At 40.1% G+C, this 20,251-nt stretch overlaps 1 protein-coding gene across 6 annotated transcripts in view; it reads left to right on the top strand.

Annotated features, from left to right (window-relative positions):
• The window catches only part of atp13a2 (ATPase cation transporting 13A2), a 92,058-nt gene that overhangs the window by 66,066 nt on the left and 5,741 nt on the right, over positions 1-20,251 (top strand). For 5 of the 6 annotated variants that reach the window (XM_043675701.1, XM_043675703.1, XM_043675700.1 and 2 more), the window contains exons 20-28: positions 962-1,086; positions 4,049-4,224; positions 5,504-5,608; positions 6,291-6,370; positions 9,971-10,123; positions 10,433-10,529; positions 11,255-11,478; positions 14,565-14,710; positions 18,268-18,440. In XM_043675701.1, the coding sequence (XP_043531636.1) occupies positions 962-1,086; positions 4,049-4,224; positions 5,504-5,608; positions 6,291-6,370; positions 9,971-10,123; positions 10,433-10,529; positions 11,255-11,478; positions 14,565-14,710; positions 18,268-18,440 (1,279 nt within the window). The remainder of the gene's footprint in view (positions 1-961; positions 1,087-4,048; positions 4,225-5,503; positions 5,609-6,290; positions 6,371-9,970; positions 10,124-10,432; positions 10,530-11,254; positions 11,479-14,564; positions 14,711-18,267; positions 18,441-20,251) is intronic. The other variant, XM_043675702.1, reaches the window with a different exon arrangement.

The raw sequence follows: 20,251 nt of genomic DNA, 5'->3' as shown, positions 1-20,251 counted from the left end.
CCCCAGGGCATCAATGTGGACTTCAACAGTTTCCTCATTTCCCCTTCCCCCACCTCACCCTAGTTCCAAACTTCCAGCTCAGCACTGTCCCCATAACTTGTCTGGACTTGTCCTACCTGCCTATCTCCTTTTCCACCTATTCACTCCACCCTCTCCTCCCTGACCTATCACCTTCATCCCCTCCCCCACTCACGTATTGTACTCTATGCTACTTTCTCTCCACCCCCACCCTCCTCTAGCTTTTCTCTACATGCTTCAGGCTTTCTGCCTTTATTCCTGATGAAGGGCTTTTGCCTGAAACGTCAATTTCGCTGCTCCTTGAATGCTGCCTGAACTGCTGTGCTCTTCCAGCACCACTAATCCAGAGCCGCCTTCACTATCCTGTCTACCGGAGACTCCACTTTCAAGGAACTATGAATCTGCACTCCACGTTCTTTTTGTTCAGCAATATTCCCCAGGAACTTACCATTAAGTGTACAAGTCATGCCCTGATTTGCCTTTCCAAAATGTAGCGCCTCACATTTAAATTAAACTCCCATCTGCCACTCCTCAGCCCTTGTCGCTCCTTAAAATTAAAGACTCAGTTTACCAAACTCTTAATTCTCTCATTCCACCTGTATTAAAACTGAGAAAACTAAGGACACTGTCTCCTACTCTTTCTTTCATAGGACCTCTGAGCTCTCTTATTTTAAATTTGTTTTTTCCTCCCATGTCACACATGTGGCCTCAAATAATCACTACTCTCTTGCTGTCCTGTAACATGAGTCTTGGCAATTCTTAGTTTCTAACAATACAACATTTATGCAAAACCTTCACTGCTCTACCCTCTCTAATTTCAGCATTTCAGTAAGTTGAAACTAGGGTGTAACCTCTAAAACGATAGATTCCACACTGTTGCACAGTAAGCTGCGGTGTCTGGCTGAATTGCAGTTTTCAATAATTATTGTGTTTTCTTTACCAGGAATTTTGTGGACAGTGAAATGACATTCCTAGGATTCCTCATAATGCGAAATATCTTGAAGCCAGAAACGAAACCCATCATTAAATGCTTGAATCGAGCTAATTTTCGTACTGTAATGGTGACAGGTAGGGGACTTGGGGGTCATGTGGGATGATATTGCTGTAATGAAGTTGCACAAACATTTCAGGGCACAGGGAAGGAAACCTTTTGCTGATATTTATATTGATTGATCATAGACTGCCTTCTATTGGTTCCTGTTGTTAATACTTCCCTGTGCAGTCATCAGGGTTTGCATTTTGTTTCTATTTTACCTCTGATTTTCAGTCTTTTGCTGCACATCCTCTTGATTTTCTACCATATCCAGAGATGTTGATTTCTTATTGGATTATTGTTCCACAAGTGGCAACAGTTCTTTGGTATCTCACCCGGGTAGCAGTTGTGTGTCTAACGGTCTGAATGGTGTAATTCAGATATTTCATCGTAGAGGCCATCACTTGTACTCAGTTGACATCACCATCTCTGCAAAAGCCCTTGGAAAGTGATCAGAATGATAGAGTTTTTGTTATTGCATCCCTCCTGCCCTGCCAACGTCCTTGCTAGTCCAGAAAAGCCGTTAACTCTGATTTTTTAAAAAAACTATTGCTACTGGAAGACAGCATCCAAATGAATCCAGACTAAATCATGATCTTGGAAACTTCGTGTCTTGTAAGAGTAAACTTCAAATCCTATCTTTGAATCAACTTCCAGGTTACAGTTATCAAGTACTGTTTTGTGCAAGGGAATCCTCAACTCTGCAACTTACTTTTTATTCTCATGGAGTATGGGAGTCTCTGGCAAATGCAGACATTGGTTATCTATTTCTAATCGCCCTAATGTGTTTAAAAGTCCAATACTTAGCTGCAAATCTGGAGTCACATATAGGCTAAACCAAGTAAGGCTGTAAGATTACCTTCTCTAAAGGATATGAGTGATTGAGATGAGTTTTTACAACAATTGATGGTAGTTTCATGGTCACTATTATTGGGACTGGCTTTGAATTTCAGATTTTTAAAAATGAAAACTTAAATTACGTCATGACTCAGTGATATTACCAGCCCCTGCTGGAGTAAGTACATTGAAGCAAGAGTCTTCTTTTGCACATCTTTTTTTCAGCACTGCAACCAACCGGCCTTTTCCTCAACTGGTCCCAGTTTCACAAACTTTGGTGTGATTGGCTCTTGCTGCTCACCTTTTCAGGTTTGGTTTGAGGATGTGAGTTGTTTCATTGAAAAGCTCAGTTATGCATGTTTGAGTTCCTGGTAGCGTCTCCATCAATAAGCCGTCTCATGGTTGCTGCAGCAGAAGTGAGTTTGGGTTTGCAATGACATCTGTGTCCAGCACGGCTTCATGGAGGCGGAGGCGAGTTTGGGCCCAGTATGAAACCTGACCGCATAAGCAGCAGCTGCACCGATGAGATGGGCCTGAAGAGACTCATTGTGGTAGAGTTGAGTTTAGGCTGGTGCAGTACCTGGCAGCGTCAATGATGTCTGCATTGGCGACATCCAGCAAGGGCTCGTAGTGGTGAGGGCGTTGATGGAAGCAAGATGGTGTTGAAAAGTGACAACTTCAATCCAGTGGCGACAGCGGGGACTCATGCCTGGTCACCAGGCCCATGGCTGAGCACTTAACAGAAGGACTGTAAAGTTGAACACTTTTTCTTATTTTTCTGCCACTATATTCTATGTTTTGGTTTATTTTTCTATGCTTTAAGATGGCTAGTGGTGATACTATACAGCACTACTTGCTGTATTTTGTAAAAAAAAAATACACGTGACAGTAAATAAATTTGCTTCGGTGACAGTCTGGTGGTTGGAGCTATGTTGGTTTATAATGTAGGTAGTCCCAGTTATTAAATACCCTTCCAAAGTCACTGAAATTGATTGGCTGGACATTTATCTTGCCTCTAATGGTAATGTTAATGTTATAGAATAATTTAATGCCACATTTACCTGCATAACAGACACAACAATGCTGTTGGATGAGATGGGAGCTATTTCAATATGGGCAGTATTATTTTGGTTTGATGTGAAACTTATAGGCTCATGGAAGTGTTAGTTCACCATTTCCCCTGTGGCACAGAGAGAGACTCCACATAGAATATAGAACTATACAGCATAGGAATGGGCCACTTGGCCTAACATGATGCCAAATTAAACAAATCTCTTCTGGCTGTTCTTGGTCCATATCCCTCCAATCGTTGCATATTCATGTGCTTGTCTAGAAATCCTAAATCTCCTACTGTATGCCTCCACCACCACCCCTGGCAGCATATTCCACACTCCTACCACACTGAAAAACAATTGTCCCTCACATCTCCTTTTGAACTTTCTCACTCACACACTCAGCCACCCACCTTAAATACATGCCGCCTAGTTTTACACAGTTCAACTCAGTGGGGGAGGGGTAAGGGGTTCTGACCATCAACTCTAACCCACCCTTCAATTCCAACATGGGCAAAAATAGCACAGATTGTGACAAAGCAAAATAGCTTTAAAAATAACCACAGAATCTTTCAGAATCAAGTTGTTCAATTTTTGCCTTTGCAGAACTGATATTGGCAGTTGACTGAGAATATCTCTTTGTAATCTACATCTACATACCTACATTATAAACCAACATAGCTCCAACCACCAGACTGTCACCGAAGCAAATTTATTTACTAGCACAGATTGTGACAAAGCAAAATAGCTTTAAAAATAACCACAGAATCTTTCAGAATCAAGTTGTGCAATTTTTGCCTTTGCAGACTGACATTAGAGTTGGCAGTTTTTCCTTCCAAAATCCCAGTTTTATTTCTGCCAAGTTAAAACTCAAATTACAACAAAAAGTATATTCTTTACACATCCTAAGCTCAATTTGTTGAAGAAAAACATCATCCAACTTCTTCACCCTATTATGCATTATTTCAGATCTGCTTTGGCTAACTAGTATGGATCAACATCTTGCCTTTATAGGACCAATATTTTAACCGTTTGAGTGCTCTGGATCTAATTGTTTACCCTGGGGTCCTTGCTATCAGTAATTTTGTTGAATCTTTTTTTCTTCCAGGAGACAACATGTTAACAGCTCTCAATGTTGCCAGGAATTGTGGGATGGTGGGTTTGACCGATAGAGTCATTTTTGCCAATGCCTCCCCGCCCATTCGTGATAAACCTGCTTGTGTGAAATTCCTGCTGTCAGAACCAGCACCAGGCCAGCAGAATGGAGGGGATGTAGGTATTCAGGTAGAATTTCAGGAAACACTATCCTCTGGGTTATAAAATTGTGCAAATTATTAAGTGTTATAGATCGAACTCATCTCTGCATACCTCGACACGGTCCTGTCCCCCTTAGTCAATTATTAACAGTGTTATAGATCGATAATGGCAGTGCTAATGAGAGGTCACTGTGAACTTTGTCTAAAGCATTGCTTGTTGAAATGAGTCAGTCCTTTCATATGTATTTAAGAACAAACAAGCTGAAAAACTTGAGAGAAGACCAGTTAGATTGATAAAATGGCATTAGCTTTAAGAGTGTTATGTGGATAACAATGATAGTCAACTATGAATCATAAGAAATTAAAGCAGGAATAGGTCATTTGGCCATTTTGAGTCTGCTCCACCATTCAACAAGATACTGGTTGATCTGACTATGGCATTAAATTCCACTGTCTTAGCTGTTCACTCCCTAGCAATTCAAAAATCATGCGAAACATAGACCTGAAAATATTTAAAAACTCACTTACCAATGCTTTCACAAAGAAGAATTCCAAAGACCAATGAACTTCTGAGAAGAAAATATACCTTCTCACCTCTGTCGTATGGAACATCATTCACTTGAAACTTGCCCCTGGATCTAGATTTCCCCACAAAGGGAAACATCTTCCCAGCACCTTTCTGCTGAGCTCTCTGAAATCTTTTATGTTTTAATAAGATCATTTGTCAAACTTTTAAACTTCAAAAGGTAAAGCCTAACATGCTCAACTATGTCATAAGACAGTGTCTTCAGCCTGGAGAATCTTCTCTGAATGACTTCCTATGGAAAATGAGGTTTACCACATTTTTTTGAAGTACTGATTAAAAAAAGTAGAAATCCCAGTGTTGACTCTTGGTGCAAGAGGCACTGAGGAGGAAGAACATTCAGTACAGTATATTGACAACTTAAAGGCAGTATTATGGTGAGAGCAGAGATATTAGAAGTGGTGCCGCTGGTCTGCCTACAGGTCACCAATTTGAAATGTTGAAATCTGTTTCTCTCCACACATTCTACCAGACCAATGAATATTTTCAGCATTTTCATGTTACATTTCAGATTTTTCAGCATTTGCTGTCTTTTGGCCTTATTGTGGCTAATGCCCTCATATATTTAAGAACATACTGAAATTTGACTGGGTAAGGAAGCAGGTGGAGATGGTGTGGTTGGCTTTCCATATGTCTGCCATGTATTTGTACATGGCCTCTGTTCTGGTCTGACTTTCCCTATACTGGTGGGGCTTTTTCAGTAATCTTTGTTTTGTTCTAACAGGAACAGCCTGGGAACCACTCTTTGGAGCAGTATTGCTATCATTTTGCACTAAATGGAAAGTCTTTTGCAGTAGTTTATGACTATTTTCCAAATCTGCTACAAAAGGTTAGAATTTGAGCCTGATTTTCACTATCTATTTACTGCAAATCGGGAGGAGAATTGCATGTTATTTATTCTGGCTCTAAGGTTAAGTTGTAATAATGATAACAGGAAATGCTCTGAGTCTTGTAATACTGAGGAGAACACTATTATTGGGAAGGGTTGACACAGATCTTGGTAATAATGAGTTTAAATTAAATTCTGACTACAGGATTTCAGTTTCTGAATCTTAGTGTTAACTTTAGAAAATGAGGCTGCTTCAGTATTGAATCTGTGGCCTCTCTCTAGCCTGCTTGCTCTTTTCCGTGCATATGTGCATACATTGTGTTTTTGTAAATGTTCTTAACAAATTAAATTTATCAAGGCGCAGTCATGTTATTTAAAATAAAATACAACTGGTTTAAATAGGGGACAATGCTGTTTAAATGGGAACGTGCAATATTTCTGACACTTGTCAGTTTGTCAAAGTACCTTTCATTATTACAGTCTGTGCGAAGCTGAGGAATATACATCTGATGGGAACTAGTAACAGTTCTGTGTTGAATCCAATGCAATATATTTAATAATAAGGCTCAGTCTGTTTAAAACCAGTATTTAGAGCACAAGCTGGAATATAAGCCAAACGTCTATTTAATAATGGATTAATGTTGGAACTTTATCTGTTTTGTTTCGTAATGCTTGTTCCCAGATCCTCATTCGAGGGACTGTTTATGCTCGAATGGCCCCTAATCAGAAGACACAGCTAGTGGAGAGTTTACAGAAGTTGGAGTAAGTTAGCAATTGAATGGTTATAATAAATGTAGAAGAGATGTATTGGTTACTGCAGTGCTTGTGGTGAGCGCGTACTGTAATGCGTATATTCTGTACTTAATATTCTGAACTGCTTTGGTTTGAGATGTTTTAAAGTTGAGGGTCATGCCAAGTGCACTGTCTTCCTGCCTATTAGTAGCTGATTAAAGGATTTATGGTAAATTCCAAGAACCAGAACACCTACCTGATCTTTTTACTAAAGATAATGCAGGGACCTGGAAAAATACCTTTCTAAATGTTATGATTTCTGGGGTACAGTTCCACAGGCATCCTGCTGAATATCTCCTGTGTTTGTGTGCCAGTTATTTTTAACAGTTATTATGCAAACAATGTCATCTTCATACAAATTCACTTTCCAGTAAGGAAAAGAGCCAGGGGCTGTAGCTAATTTTGCCTCTTCTTACCTGAGATTGACTCCAGTTGTGTACATACTTGCCATAGCGCAAATCAGGGATGGAGCCATGAGTGTTGCTATTCTGTGAGCTCAATTTTTGATGAGTCATTCAAAGTCACCAAAAGGTAATGGCTAGTTACTGATGTAAATTAAGTAACTCCCAATTTTCAAATACTGTGATTTGAATCTAAATTAAGCAGAAGAGGTTTTTAAACAAAAAAATACTGTAAATTATGAACCACAGCCACCCATTTCAGCAACTACAACTGCACCTGAAGGTAGTGATGATGATCCTCTGTCCTTGTATTAACAATATTTTTTTAAATGTAATGTGTTAAATTTACTTGTGTTTCCTTAATAAATATGATTTAAACCTTCTTTCAGGCCGTGCTATACTTTGTGTTAGGCTTTTGGGTGATTTTTGAACAATCATGAATGATTTTGTTTGCTGGTCTTCCCCTAACCCCACTTTTCCCATAGGCCCCATGAATTCTATTAAGAGATTTTCTATTGAGCAAAGTTTCATTGGAAAGCACCTAAGGTGTTATGGGAGAATTACCTGTACTCCTGGATAGGGATAACAGCAATCCTCTGGTGAAGGTGTTAAATTGGAGGAAGGCGACAGCAATATTCGGCAGGAGCTGGAGAATTTTGACTGGAGGTGGCTGTTTGAGGGTAAATCCACATCAGCCATGTGGGAGTATTTCAACCAGTAGTTGATAAGAGTTCAGAAGCAGCACACTCTTGTGAGAATGAAGGATAGGTATGGCAAGTCACATGAACCTTAGATGACCAGGGATGCTATAATCTTGGTTATCTTAAAAAGTGTTGAGTTGGATAAGTCCCTAGTCCTGATGGAATCTATCCCAAAATACTGAGGGAGGCAAGAGCGTTATGGATTAGGCCAAACCACTCAAAATATTCTTAAGCAGGCAGCCCTAGACCTAACTTTGCAATTTGTTTTGTTAAGTGTATGGTAAAAATTACCCGGAGTAAGATAGCTAGGTTGACTACTAGATTTTAGAACAGACAAAAAATTTATTCACAAAATTACACAATGAAGCACAAAGAACATAATAATAAAGAACTCCTATTCAGCTAGACTTAATTATGCTGTTCTGAATACACACAAGTCCCAATAAGCAAACTCCCTTTAAAAACCAGTATAAATGGAACACATGTTTACAGGTGAAGTTGAAGGCAGAAAAGAGAGTATTTCCACAAAGCTCCCTGTTGAACTTCTGAGTTCAGACTGAAATAAAACTGCTCAGCTCAGATCAGCTAAGATCCCCTCTCTTTATACAGGTCACTTCTAAGGCATGACCACTTTGGCTTGAAGTCTTATCTGTTTACATATAAACAAAAGGCCACGCAAAATCCTTATCATCTCTGTACCAAACCAGACTGATTGGAGTCCGGCCTGGTTTACTGCCCCTCTGAAAAAAAATCAAGGACAGAGTCTTCTTGAGCGAAGGAACAGCTTCTAGAGAAAACAGAGACTAGCTTTGTGACAAGAGTACAAGTTGCTGGGGCATTGGCAGACATCTTTGTATCCTCTTTGGTCACAGGTGAGGTCCCGGAGGCCTGTGAATCTCATGTTGGTGGTAAGGAAATTATTGGAAAAGATTCTCAGGGACAATCTTTTGCATTTAGAAGCAAATGGACTTACTAGTGATAAACCGCGTGGTTTATGTGGGGAAGGTCGTGCCTCACTAACTTGATTGAATTTTTTGAGGAGGTGACGACTATGATTGACAAGGGAAAAGTGGTTGATGTTATCTATATGGACTTGAGTAAAGCCTTTGACAAAGTCCCTCGGCAGACTGATAGAAAAGGTGAAGTCACATGGTGTCAGAGTGAGCTGGCAAGATGAATACAGAACTGGCTTAGTCACAGGAGACAGAGGGTAGCAGTAGAAGGATGCTTTTCACAAAGGAGATCTGTGACTAGATGATTTGGAGGAAAATGTAACTAGTCTAATTTAGTAAGTTTGTGGATGATACAAAGATTGGTGGAGTTGCAGATAGTGAGAAGGATTGTTAGAGGATACAGTGGAATACAGACTAGTTGGAGGCATAGGCTGAAAAATGTTAGATGTAGTTAACCCAGACAAATGTGAGGTGATGCATTTTGGAAGGTCAAGTACAGGTGGAAATTATACAGTGAATGGTAGAAACCTTAGGAGTGTTGATATGCAGAGGAATCTGGGTGTGCAAATCCATAGATCACTAAAGGTGATAGCGCAGGTAGATAAGATGGTAAGCATGCCGTAAGCATCTTTTACTTTATATGGAAAGGGCCGTATAAGGATAAACAAGACATCCTGCAGTTTTACAGTTCTGGTCACCACACTGCTAGAAGGATGTGGATGCTTTGGAGAGGGTACAGAAAAGGATTACCACAATGTTCCCTGGTATGGGGGATTTTAGCTGTGAGAAAAGGTTGGCTAGACTGGGTTTGTTTTCACTGGAACGCAGGAGGTTGAGGAGTGATCTAATAGAAGTTTATTAGATTGTGAATGGGATGAATGGTGGGAGGGTGTGGGGGTGCGGAGGCGGAGTTTAAAAGAGATGTGTGAGGCAAGTTTTTTTACCCTAAAGGTGGTTAGTGCCTGGAACCCACTGCCAGAGGAGATGGTGGAAGCAGCATTCAAGAAACACTTGGACAACTACATGAATAGGAAGGGAATAGAGGGATATAGATCCTGTAAGTGAAAACAGTTTTAGTATGGAAGAGCAAACTGTGTCGATGCAGGCTTGGAGGACTGAAGGGCCTGTTCCTGTGCTGTATTCTTTGTTCATGCCAGAAGATCATCCTGTGAACTTTCCATTCTGAAACAGTTTGCAGCTGTGGGATGAATAAGTATTCTCATCTTGAAATAAATGTTCTGGGGAGAATGACTATTGCAGTGGGATTTCCAAACCGATTCCTTGACTGCTTCATTTTGTGTTGTATAACTGTAGTGGCCCATAGTAGAATCTATGATGTATGTTACACCGATTGTTAATATTGTAAGGTGGTTTCATGGAGATTGAAGTTCAAGTGGCTGGTTATAAAATTCTAGATATGTCATCTTGTACTTTGTGGTTTGATTCTTAAACAGTTATGTGTATTTCTTTGTAACATCGTAAATTCCTGATTTTATGTTCATTCTGTTTCTCCAGATACAGTGTAGGAATGTGTGGAGATGGAGCCAATGATTGTGGGGCTTTGAAAGCTGCAGATGCAGGAATCTCGCTCTCAGAAGCTGAGGCTTCAGTGGCATCCCCGTTCACTTCAAAAATAGACAACATTGAGTGTGTCCCAATGGTCATTCGGTGAGTTTCTTGATAGTTTACTCTAATGAAATTTTTTGTGAGGTGCCACTCTGCTTGCAATTATCACCAATTTTAAAAGAGTATGTGTGACCAAAACATAGGCCAGGGCACTAACTAGTGCTGCTAACTACTGTTACCATACTGCTTGTGTCACTACTGGAGTCACTGCACAATAACTGTTATTGTTTGTTCTTGGGACCTTAATTGTCTGTATCTTCACACATTGAATCATTTTATATCTGCCTATTCAAAGTACGGTGCCCTTCTCCCAGTTCCAGTGTAAAAACAAGTTTTCTTCATCCTTTTCAGGGAAGGACGAGCCTCTCTTGTCACATCTTTTGGAGTTTTCAAATACATGGCCATGTACAGCATGATCCAGTTTGTTTCTGTGTTAATATTATACACAGTAAGTATACAAATACTGTATAGTGGATTTATGTATACTGTACTCTGAGAGGTTTGCTTAGCTTATTTCCTTGTGAACAGATTGGCCACAGTGAGAATTAGAAGGAAGCTAGGTGGTACAGGTGGTTGATCAGTACTGGGCCCTGAACGTTGGAGGGGATGGGATTTATTCTCAAGACTGCCCAACTGCTCATGGCTGTTTCACTGTGAGAAGATGGTGCACTCATTGCACCAGGGAACAGGAAATTTTTATACCTACACATAGTTATGGAACAGCAAAAACTTGAAACTACAGACAACTCGTTGTTTAGTCTAGTAGGAATTATTTGATGTGGAGAGACTCCATAGAAGATAGGTTAAAAACAAGGAACAGTTCCCTCTGAATTGCTTTACCTGTCTGTTTCTGAAGACATTGGTTCATTCTCTTCCATGTTTGTCAGGTGTGTCTCCCAGTGCCTTGCCTAGTTGACTATTCTCCCAGGTCTGATCATTTTCTGCTCTGACATTTACCACATCTGACCACATACAGTCAATGTGGCAACTCCTGACCTACAAGATGAGCATGCAGCAAAGACCAATCATACTGATCATAGTTTTTAAGATTTTCTTTCTTTAATAGAGGGGTTCAGTCTCCTCAATCATTTGGTTTCAATTGTGACTATTATACTTTTTTTAAAAAGTTCTAATTCTGTTCAAAAGTAATTTAAAGAAAAAATTTAAATGCAGATCAACTCTAACTTGGGTGATTGGCAGTACCTGTACTTTGACCTGGTTATCACTACAACTGTGGCTGTCCTAATGGGTCGAACAGGGCCTGCGAAAGAGCTTGTGGCACAAAGGCCTGTGGGAAGTCTGATCAATGTTTCAATCCTTGGCAGCCTGCTCTTACAGACCTTGTTGGTCATACTGATTCAGGTCCTCACCTACACAGTCACTACTGCTCAGAGCTGGTAAGTCTGTCACTTTTAATTCCCGATCTATAGCTATTCTCTTGAAGGTGTTGCGTTTAAAATGTCCTAAATTGACACAGTGAAATAGTAAGCCATAAAGAATATTTCGAAGTTTTGTGTTTCTCTGTTTGGGACTCACTTAAATGACAGATCCAGTGGCATCCCAGGGTTAATGAGGAGGTTGGTGGGGGGGAAATTATCTGAAATTTTCACTTCTGGGTATTTGCTTTCTCCTTTGGTATGTATGAATTTTCAAGTAGGACAAGGACAGGTTGTCCTGTGACTTTTCCAGATATGACAATTTCACTTAGATTTCCATTTGGCTGGAGATACCGGAGGGTAGCTGGTGCCACTGATTTATTTTAGCAAGGTCAACAACATTGGGAGAAATCTCATTGTTTCAGTCTGTAAGTTTGTGCGCTATGGGATAAATAGCGGTGCAAGATCCTCAACATGCTGGATTTGGAAAAGTTAATTCTCTTTTTCCTCTCTACATATGCTGCCAGACTTGCTAAGTTTCTCCAGCACTTACTGTTACATTTAGGCAAATCTGCATCAGAGAAGTGGGACACATTGAAAAAAGAAATAGAGAGTACAAAGCCAATTTGTTCCAATAAATATGAAGGGTGGAACAAATAAATCCAGCAAACCTCAGATATCTAGGGACATACAGGATTGAGTGAAAAGAAAAAGGGAGGCTTATGGTAGGTACTGAGGTCTCAAAACAGCATTAAAGGAATGTAGAATGTGCAAGGGGAATTTAAAAAGTAAATTAGGAAATCATAAGGGCATGAAAGGATAATGGCAGGTAAAGGAAAATTCTAAGTTGTTTTACAAGTACATTAAGGGTAAAAGAATAATTAGGGAAAGTTGGGCCCATTTAAGGACCGCAGTGATAGTGTGAGGAGCAGAAAAAGTAGGGTGTGAAATACATAAATTATGTTGGTGTTCACAAGTGAGCAGGGTGATGAGAGTATTGAAATCAGGGAAGAGGATGGTGATACAGTTGAAGAAATCAACATGGGGAACATGTTCTGAGTTGTCTAGCAAGCTTAAAAGTAGATAAATCTCCAGGGCTGGATAAAATATCACTCAGTCAGTTGAGTGAGGCAAGAGAGGAATTAGCAGGTGCATTGGCAGTAATTTTCAGTTCCTCTTTGGCCTCGTGAGAGATGCTAGAGAACTGAAGGACAGCCACGTAGTAGTTATTCAATAAGGGAGGAAGGGATAACCAGGAAACTGCAGGTTAATCGGTCTAAACTGAGCCATAGTGGACTATTGGAAGCCAGGCTGAGGGCCAAATTAATCTGCACTTGGATAGGAAGAGATTAATCAAGAACAGTCAACTTGATTTTGTTAAGGGATGTTATGTCTGACCAACGTGATTGACGTTTTTGATGAAGTGAGGAGAATTTTGATGCGGAAAATGCAGGTGATGTCGTCTTGGATTTCAGCGACGGTCCTGCATGCGGGACCAATATTAAGGAGCTCGTGGATCTAAGAGAATTTGGCTCATTGGATCCAGGGATTGGCTGAGAAATAGGAACCAGAAGTTAGTGGTCAAGGGGGTTTTTGTGATTGGAAGCCTGTGGCCACAGGGATTAATGTTGGGTCCCTTTTTATATATGAATGATTTAAGATGAATGTAGGAAGGTTAATGTAGCAATGCCAGACTTACAAGATGAGCATGCAGCAAAGACCACCGATCATAGTTTTTAAGCTTTTCTTCCTTTAAGAGAGCGGTTCAGTTTCTTCAATCATTTGGTTTCAATTGTGGCTATTATATTAATTTAAAAAGTTCTAATTCTGTTCTAAGGTGATTTAAAGAAACACATTAAATGCAGATCAACTCTAACTTTTTGTGACTGGAAGCCTATGTCTACAGGGATTAATGTTGGGTCCCTTTTTATTTATGAGTAATTTAGATGAATGTAGGAAGGTCAGTGTAGCAGGTACAGACAAAAAAAATGGTGAGGTGGCAAATTGAGGAGAATAGCCTTAGATTACAGGATAGAGATGGGCTGGTCACAGACAAATGGAATTCAGTCTATAGTGTGAGGTGATGGACTTGAGCAAAACTAACAAGGTAAAGAAATTCATGAATGGTAGGATCCTGAAAGCTCAGAGGAAGCTTGATTTGCATATCCACCAGTCCCATAAGGTAGGAGGGTAGGTAGATGAAGTGGCTAAGAAGGCATTTGGTATATGTGCCTTTAATTAGCAGAGCCATAGTTGATGTGTAGAAAGGATATGCTAAAATTGTATAAAACATTGATTAGGCCACAACTTGAGTATAGTGTACAGTACTGGAATCCACATTATAGGAGTGATGCGATTACACTGAAGAGGGTGCACAAGAGATTTACTCGCATGTGTTTTAGTTATGAAGAGAGATTGGATAGACTGGAGTGTTTAACTTGGAGCAGAGGAGACTGAAAGGGGACATGATTGAGATGTATAAAATGATAAAGAGCATAGTTAAGGTAGACAGGAAGTAACTTTCTTCTTGGTGCAAGAATCAATGATCAGCATAGGTTTAAGTTAAGGAGCAGGAAGTTTAGAGGGGATATAAGGAAATCTCTTTCATCCAGAAGGTGGTGGGAATTCAGAATTCACTGTCTGCAAAGATGGTAAAAGCAGAAACCCTCAAAATTCTACTTAAATGTTTAGATGTGCACTTGCATTGACAAGGCACTGGGCCAAATGCTGGGAATGGGATTAGAATAGTTAGGTGCTTGTTTTTGACCAGTACAGACTTGAAGGTCATTTTCTGTTACTCTAGAATCTGTGTGTAAGAGTAGCTGGTTAGTATTCAGTGGTCAAAAAAGCATGAGTTCTGTTTGAGGCGATTAGAATCAACAAGTGCATTTGGAGACGAGGTAAAATCACATTATTAAAAACAGCTGTTGGCATTCCTGTGTTTTCTGGTATTTGTGTTCATTTCTTGTCTTGGTGAAAGTAGAGTCAGATTCATGGGTCCACATTCCTAATTCCAACTAAGGCTATTATGAAATGACTTTGCAGTGTAGCAGATTGCATTGCTTTGTCCAAATGATGTTATATGGATTTGTTTTTTGTTTCTTAAGGTTTGTTCCTGTAAATGGCAGTACTTCTAACAAACTCCCAAACTACGAAAACACTGCTTTATTCTGTGTGTCTGGGTTCCAGTACCTCATCCTGGCAACGGTACTTTCCAAGGGTCATCCCTTCCGCAAACCTCTCTATTCTAATGGTACTTGCCTCTTTACTTACTGTTGAAGCTACAAATAGTTTATATCCCATAGGGTTGTAAAAATTATGATTTAAAAGCATTGTAAATTCAACACCTTGGATGTTTTAATATTATCTGCATATACCATAATATTGAGTAAAAGTCCAGGTAATTGTTTGGTTCCCTTGTCTGATAGCACTTCCTGCCATCAAATGTGCAAGACCAGATTGAAGCTGCCACTTTCCCTGATGCCTGGCCACTGACTGACAATCTGATGTTTAGGAATTTGTAAGAGGAATAAACTTTAGCAAAAGCTGTTTTCATACAGCTGGTACACTAGCATCAGCTGACAATATAGAAAAATGGTGAGGTATGTCCACATAAATATGAACATAAGAACTAGGAGCAGGAGTAGGCCACTTGGCCCTTCGAGCCCGTTCCACCATTCAATATGATCATGGCTGATCTTTTTGTGGCCTCAGCCCCACTTACCTGCCCTCTCACCATAACCCTTGATTCCTTTACTGTTCAGAAAAGTATTTATTTTAACTTTAAAAACATTCAATGACGAAGCCTCAACGATTTCACTGGGCATGCAATTCCACAGATTCACAACCCTCTGAGTGAAGCAGTTCCTTCTCAATTCGGTCCTAATTCTGCTCCCCCTAATTTTCAGGCTGTGCCCACTTGTCCTAGTTTCACCCACCAGTGGAAGCATTCTCACTACTTCTAACTAATCTATTCCCTTCATAATTTTATATCTTTCTATAAGATCCCCCCCCCCCCCTCAATCTTCTAAATTCCAAAGAATATAATCCTAATTTACTCAGTGTCTCCTCCTAAGCCAACCCCCTCAATTCCAGAATCAACTTAGTGAACATCCTCTGTACCCCATCCAGTGCCAGTACACCCTTTCTCAAGTAAGGAGACCAAAACTGCACGCAGTACTCCAGGTGTGGCCTCACCAGCATCCCATACAGCTGCAGTATAACCTCCCTGCTTTTAAATTCAATCCTTTTAGCAACGAAGGACAAAATTCCATTTGCCTTCTTAATTACCTGTTGCACCTGCAGACCAACCTCTTGTGATTCATGCACAAGAACACCCCAGGTCCCTTTGCTTAGCAGCTTGCTGCAATTTTTTACCATTCAAATAATAGTCCTTTTTACTGTAATTCCTACCAAAATGATGACTTCATGTTTATTAATATTGTATTCCATCTGCCAGACCTTTGCCCACTCACTTAAAGTATCTATGTCCCTCTGCAAAGTTTCGCAGTCCTCTGCACACTTTGCTCTGCCACTCATCTTAGTGTCATCCGCAAACTTTGGCACACCACACATGGTCCCCAACTCCAAATCATCTATGTGAATAATTGCAGTCTGAACACTGATCCCTGAGGCACATCACTAGTTACTGATCACCAACCAGAAAAGCACTCGTTTACCCTCACTCTTTGCTTCCTGTTAATTAACCAATATTCCATCCATGCTGATGCATTACCTGTATTGCCATGCATCTTTTTCTTATGCAGCAGCCTTTTGTGTGGCACCTTGTCGAATGCCTTTTGGAAATCTAGATACACCGCATCTACTGGGTCCCCATTGTCCATCATGCTATAACGTCTTCACAGAATTCCAGTAGATTAGTTAAGCATGACTTGCCTTTTGTGCTGTGTCTGCCCAATGAGACAATTTCTATCTAGATGTCTTGCTATTTCTTCCTTGATATTAGATTTCAAGCATTTCCCTACTGCAGAGGTTAAGCTAACTGGTCTATAATTCCTCATCTTTTGACTATCTCCTTTTTTTAAACAGAGGTGTCACATTTGCTGTTTCCCAATCTGCTGGGACTGCCCCAGAGTCTAGCAAATTTTGGAAAATTGCATTTGCTATTTTTCCCACTATCTCTTTTAGTACCCTGGGATCCACTCCATCAGGAGATTTGTCTACCTTTAGCTTCATGAGCTTGCCCAACACTACCTCTTTCATGATGATGATTGTTACCAGGTCCTCACCGACCTTCATCTCCTTGTCAATGACTGGCATTTTACTTGTGTCCTCCACTGTGAAGACCGACACACAATACCTGTTCAATGTCTTGGCCATTTCCTCATATCCCATTACTGAATCCCCCTTCTTATCCTGCAAATGACCAAAGCTAACCTTAGCCACTCTTTTTCATTTTATATATTTACACAAACTTTTCCTGTCTGACTTTATATTCTGAGCTGGTTTACTGTCATAATCTATCTTTTCTTTATAGCTTTTTCGTGGCTTTCTGTTAACCTTTAAGTTTTTTCCAATCTTCTAATTTCATGCTTATTTTGGCCAGTTTGTACGCCTTCTATTTCAATTTGATAGCCTCCTTTGTTTCCTTAGACATCCACGGCAGATTGCCCCTTTTCCTACATTCCTTGCTTTTCATTTGAAACACTGCTTTGAAAGTGCTCCAATGTTTGTCAACTGTCCCACCATAAAGTCTTTGCTTTTAGTCTACTTTGGCCAAGTCCTCCCTCATCCTATTGTAGTCTCCTTTGTTTAAGCATAGGACCTTAGTATTGGATTTTATCTTCACACTTTCCATATTTATTTTAAATTCAACCATGCTGTGATCACTCCTTCCAAGAGGATCCCTAACTACGAGATCATTGATTTATTTCTGTCTTATTACAAAAGGCCAGATCTAGGATAGCTTGCTCCCTTGTCAGTTCCATTACATACTGTTCAAGAAAACTATTGTGGATACATTAATGAACTCCTCTTCAAGGCTACCCTGACCAACCTGGTTTGTCCAATCGGCATGTAAATTAAAACCCCCATGATAATTGCTGTACCATTTTTACAGGCGTTAGTGTTTTCTTATTGCCTGCCTCAACCAGCTGCATTACAATGGATGTATTCTCTTATCTGGACCAGTCACACACGTACTTTGGCTATAAGAGCAGGTCATAGTCTCAGAATTCTGCAGTAGCTCACTACCTCATCCCCAAAGCCTGTCTGCCATCTACAAGGGCTAAGTCAGGAGTGTGATAAGAAGCTCCAATAACACTCAGCACTATTCAACATAAAGCAGCCTGCTGCGGAGCACCATATCTAACTCTATAAAGATTCATTCCCACTACCAATGCACAGTGGCTGCAATGTGGTCCATATACAAGATGCACTGCAGCAACTCGTCAAGTCTCCTTCAATTTAATCTCCCAAACCCAAGACCTATATTACCTGGAACAAGGGCAGCAGATGAATGGGAGTATCATGTCATGTAAACAACATAGTAATTGCTGTGCTGTTGCTGAGTCAAAATCATTGAACTCCCTTCGGAACAGCAATGTGGATTTACCAAGAGTTCAAAAGGATGGCTAGTTTCCATTGTTTCAAGAGTAATCAAAACACTCTCTCATCTCAGAATAAATTAATTCCCTGATACTGTGTCCATGTAGATCAATTCACTAAATGTAAAGTTTTGTTTTAAAAATTACTTATACAACACATTAAGAAGTTTTACTATGTAATTTGTAAATCCAAGTTGTATTGTGTGCCTGAAATGCCTGACACCACTCTGCAATTTTCTTTCAGTGTTGTTCCTGCTTTCTTTGATTCTGCTCTATGCTCTGATGGTGTTTCTGACACTTTATCCACTCCAATTCATCCGCCAGATTTTGCAGCTGATGCTCATCACTGATGTGAAATTTAAATTTTTGCTGCTGGGATTTGCAGCATTACACTTTGTCACTTCTCTTCTATTTGAGGTAAGAAATGGCTCTAAAGCTAGAGTATTTTAAACCTTGTGCTACTCAACTAACCACCTCCTGTCCACGAAGACATTGTAGAAGTGACCACTGCACAGTCATGGTGGAGACAAAGACGTGTTTTCACACTGAAGATGCTTCCATCGTATTAGAAATGTTGAATTTTACAGTACTTGGGAGGCCATTAGGCCCAATGTCTGTACTGGCTCCCAAAAAAGTTATCCAGCTTGTCCCATTCTCTAGTCCTATCTCCATAGCCCTCTAAATTAATCACTTTCAAATGTACATCCGGCTCTCTTTTGAATTTTCCTATAGAATCTGCCTTCATCACTCTCCTAAGCAGCACATTCCAAATCTTAACAGGTCTTGAGTAATGAAGTTTGTCCTCATCTCACTCCCAGATCTATTGCTGACAATCTTGAAATTGTGACTCCTTAGGTACTGACATACCAAGTAGTGGAAATAGAATATCTTTATGTACCCTATCAAAATTATTCATATTTTTGATCACCTGTTTAGGGTCACCTCTCATCTTCTATGCATCAAGGAGAATAAGCCCTTTCATTCTACAGGTATAACGTGTGCTTAATCAGTGTGAATTGACTATAACGTAATTGAATCATGGATGTTGTTCGCATGAGGCGAAATTTCTGCTGAATGGGTATAGTGAGTTTTCCATAGCACAATCTTCTATAGTACAATGTTAAAGAAGAACACAATTATAACATTTTAGCAAAATGACCTGTATCTAAAATCCCTCATTCCTGATATCATTCCAATAAAATTCCTTTGCACCTTCTCCAGAGGTTTTTAAGGTTCTTTCTTAAATAAGATGCCCAAAATTGAACACAGGATTCCAAATGAGGTCTGACCAATGATTTGTAGAAGTGTAGCATACTTCCTTGCTTATATATTCCAAGCCTTTATTTATAAACCCAAGGATTCTATAAGCCGCCTTAACTGTTTCAACTTGCCTGACCATCTTCAGAGAATTACGTACTTGAACCCAAGACCCGTCTGCTCCTATACTTTCTTCAAAGTTATGCCATTGAGTTTGTATTGTTTCTCCATGTTTCTTCTTCTAAAATACATTACCTCATTTCGCTGCATTGAAACTAATTTGTCAGGTATTTGCCCATTTGGCCAATTTATCAATGTCCCTCTAATTCACTTGGGTCATCCTCACAATTCACTCTTGTCCCTTAGTATTATCTGGTTGTGTGAGACTGTTAGCGTGCTAAATGGTGCAGACCGAGCAACTCATAACTAACTGGGCATCCACGAGCTGTGTAGACCAAAAATAGAATTATATTTGACAATTTGTCACCTAATCACCCAGCATATTCCTGACTCTAACATTAACGTAAAGCTGGGAAATCAACGCTGGCTCAATGAAGAGTGCAGAAGGGCATGCAAGGGGCACCACAAGCATTCATAAAAATGAGTTGAAACTTTATTGCTGGAACAGCACAGCAGGTCAGGCAGCATCCAGGGAACAGGAGATTCGACGTTTCGGGCACAGGCCCTTCTTCAGGAATGAGCAGAGAGTGTTCAGCAGGAGAAGATAAAAGGTAGGGAGGAGGGACTTGGAGGAGGGGCGTTGGAAAAGGAGATGACCTGGGGTGTGCAGTGAGAGAGGGACTCACTGAAATCTTTGTAGAGAGAGGCAGAGAGCTTCTGCAAGGAAGGCATCCTTGTAAGAGGATTCGCAGTAGGTTGAAATCTTCGAGGAGAAAGTGAGATCTGCAGATGCTGGAGATCAAAGTTGAAACTTTATTGCTGGAACAGCACAGCAGGTCAGGCAGCATCCA

Source organism: Chiloscyllium plagiosum, chromosome 34, assembly GCF_004010195.1.
Source record: "Chiloscyllium plagiosum isolate BGI_BamShark_2017 chromosome 34, ASM401019v2, whole genome shotgun sequence".
In the NCBI taxonomy this organism is placed as follows: Eukaryota; Metazoa; Chordata; class Chondrichthyes; order Orectolobiformes; family Hemiscylliidae; genus Chiloscyllium; species Chiloscyllium plagiosum.
The sequence above is the reverse complement of the archived record's forward strand: the minus strand, read 5'-3'. Positions and strand labels throughout refer to the sequence as shown.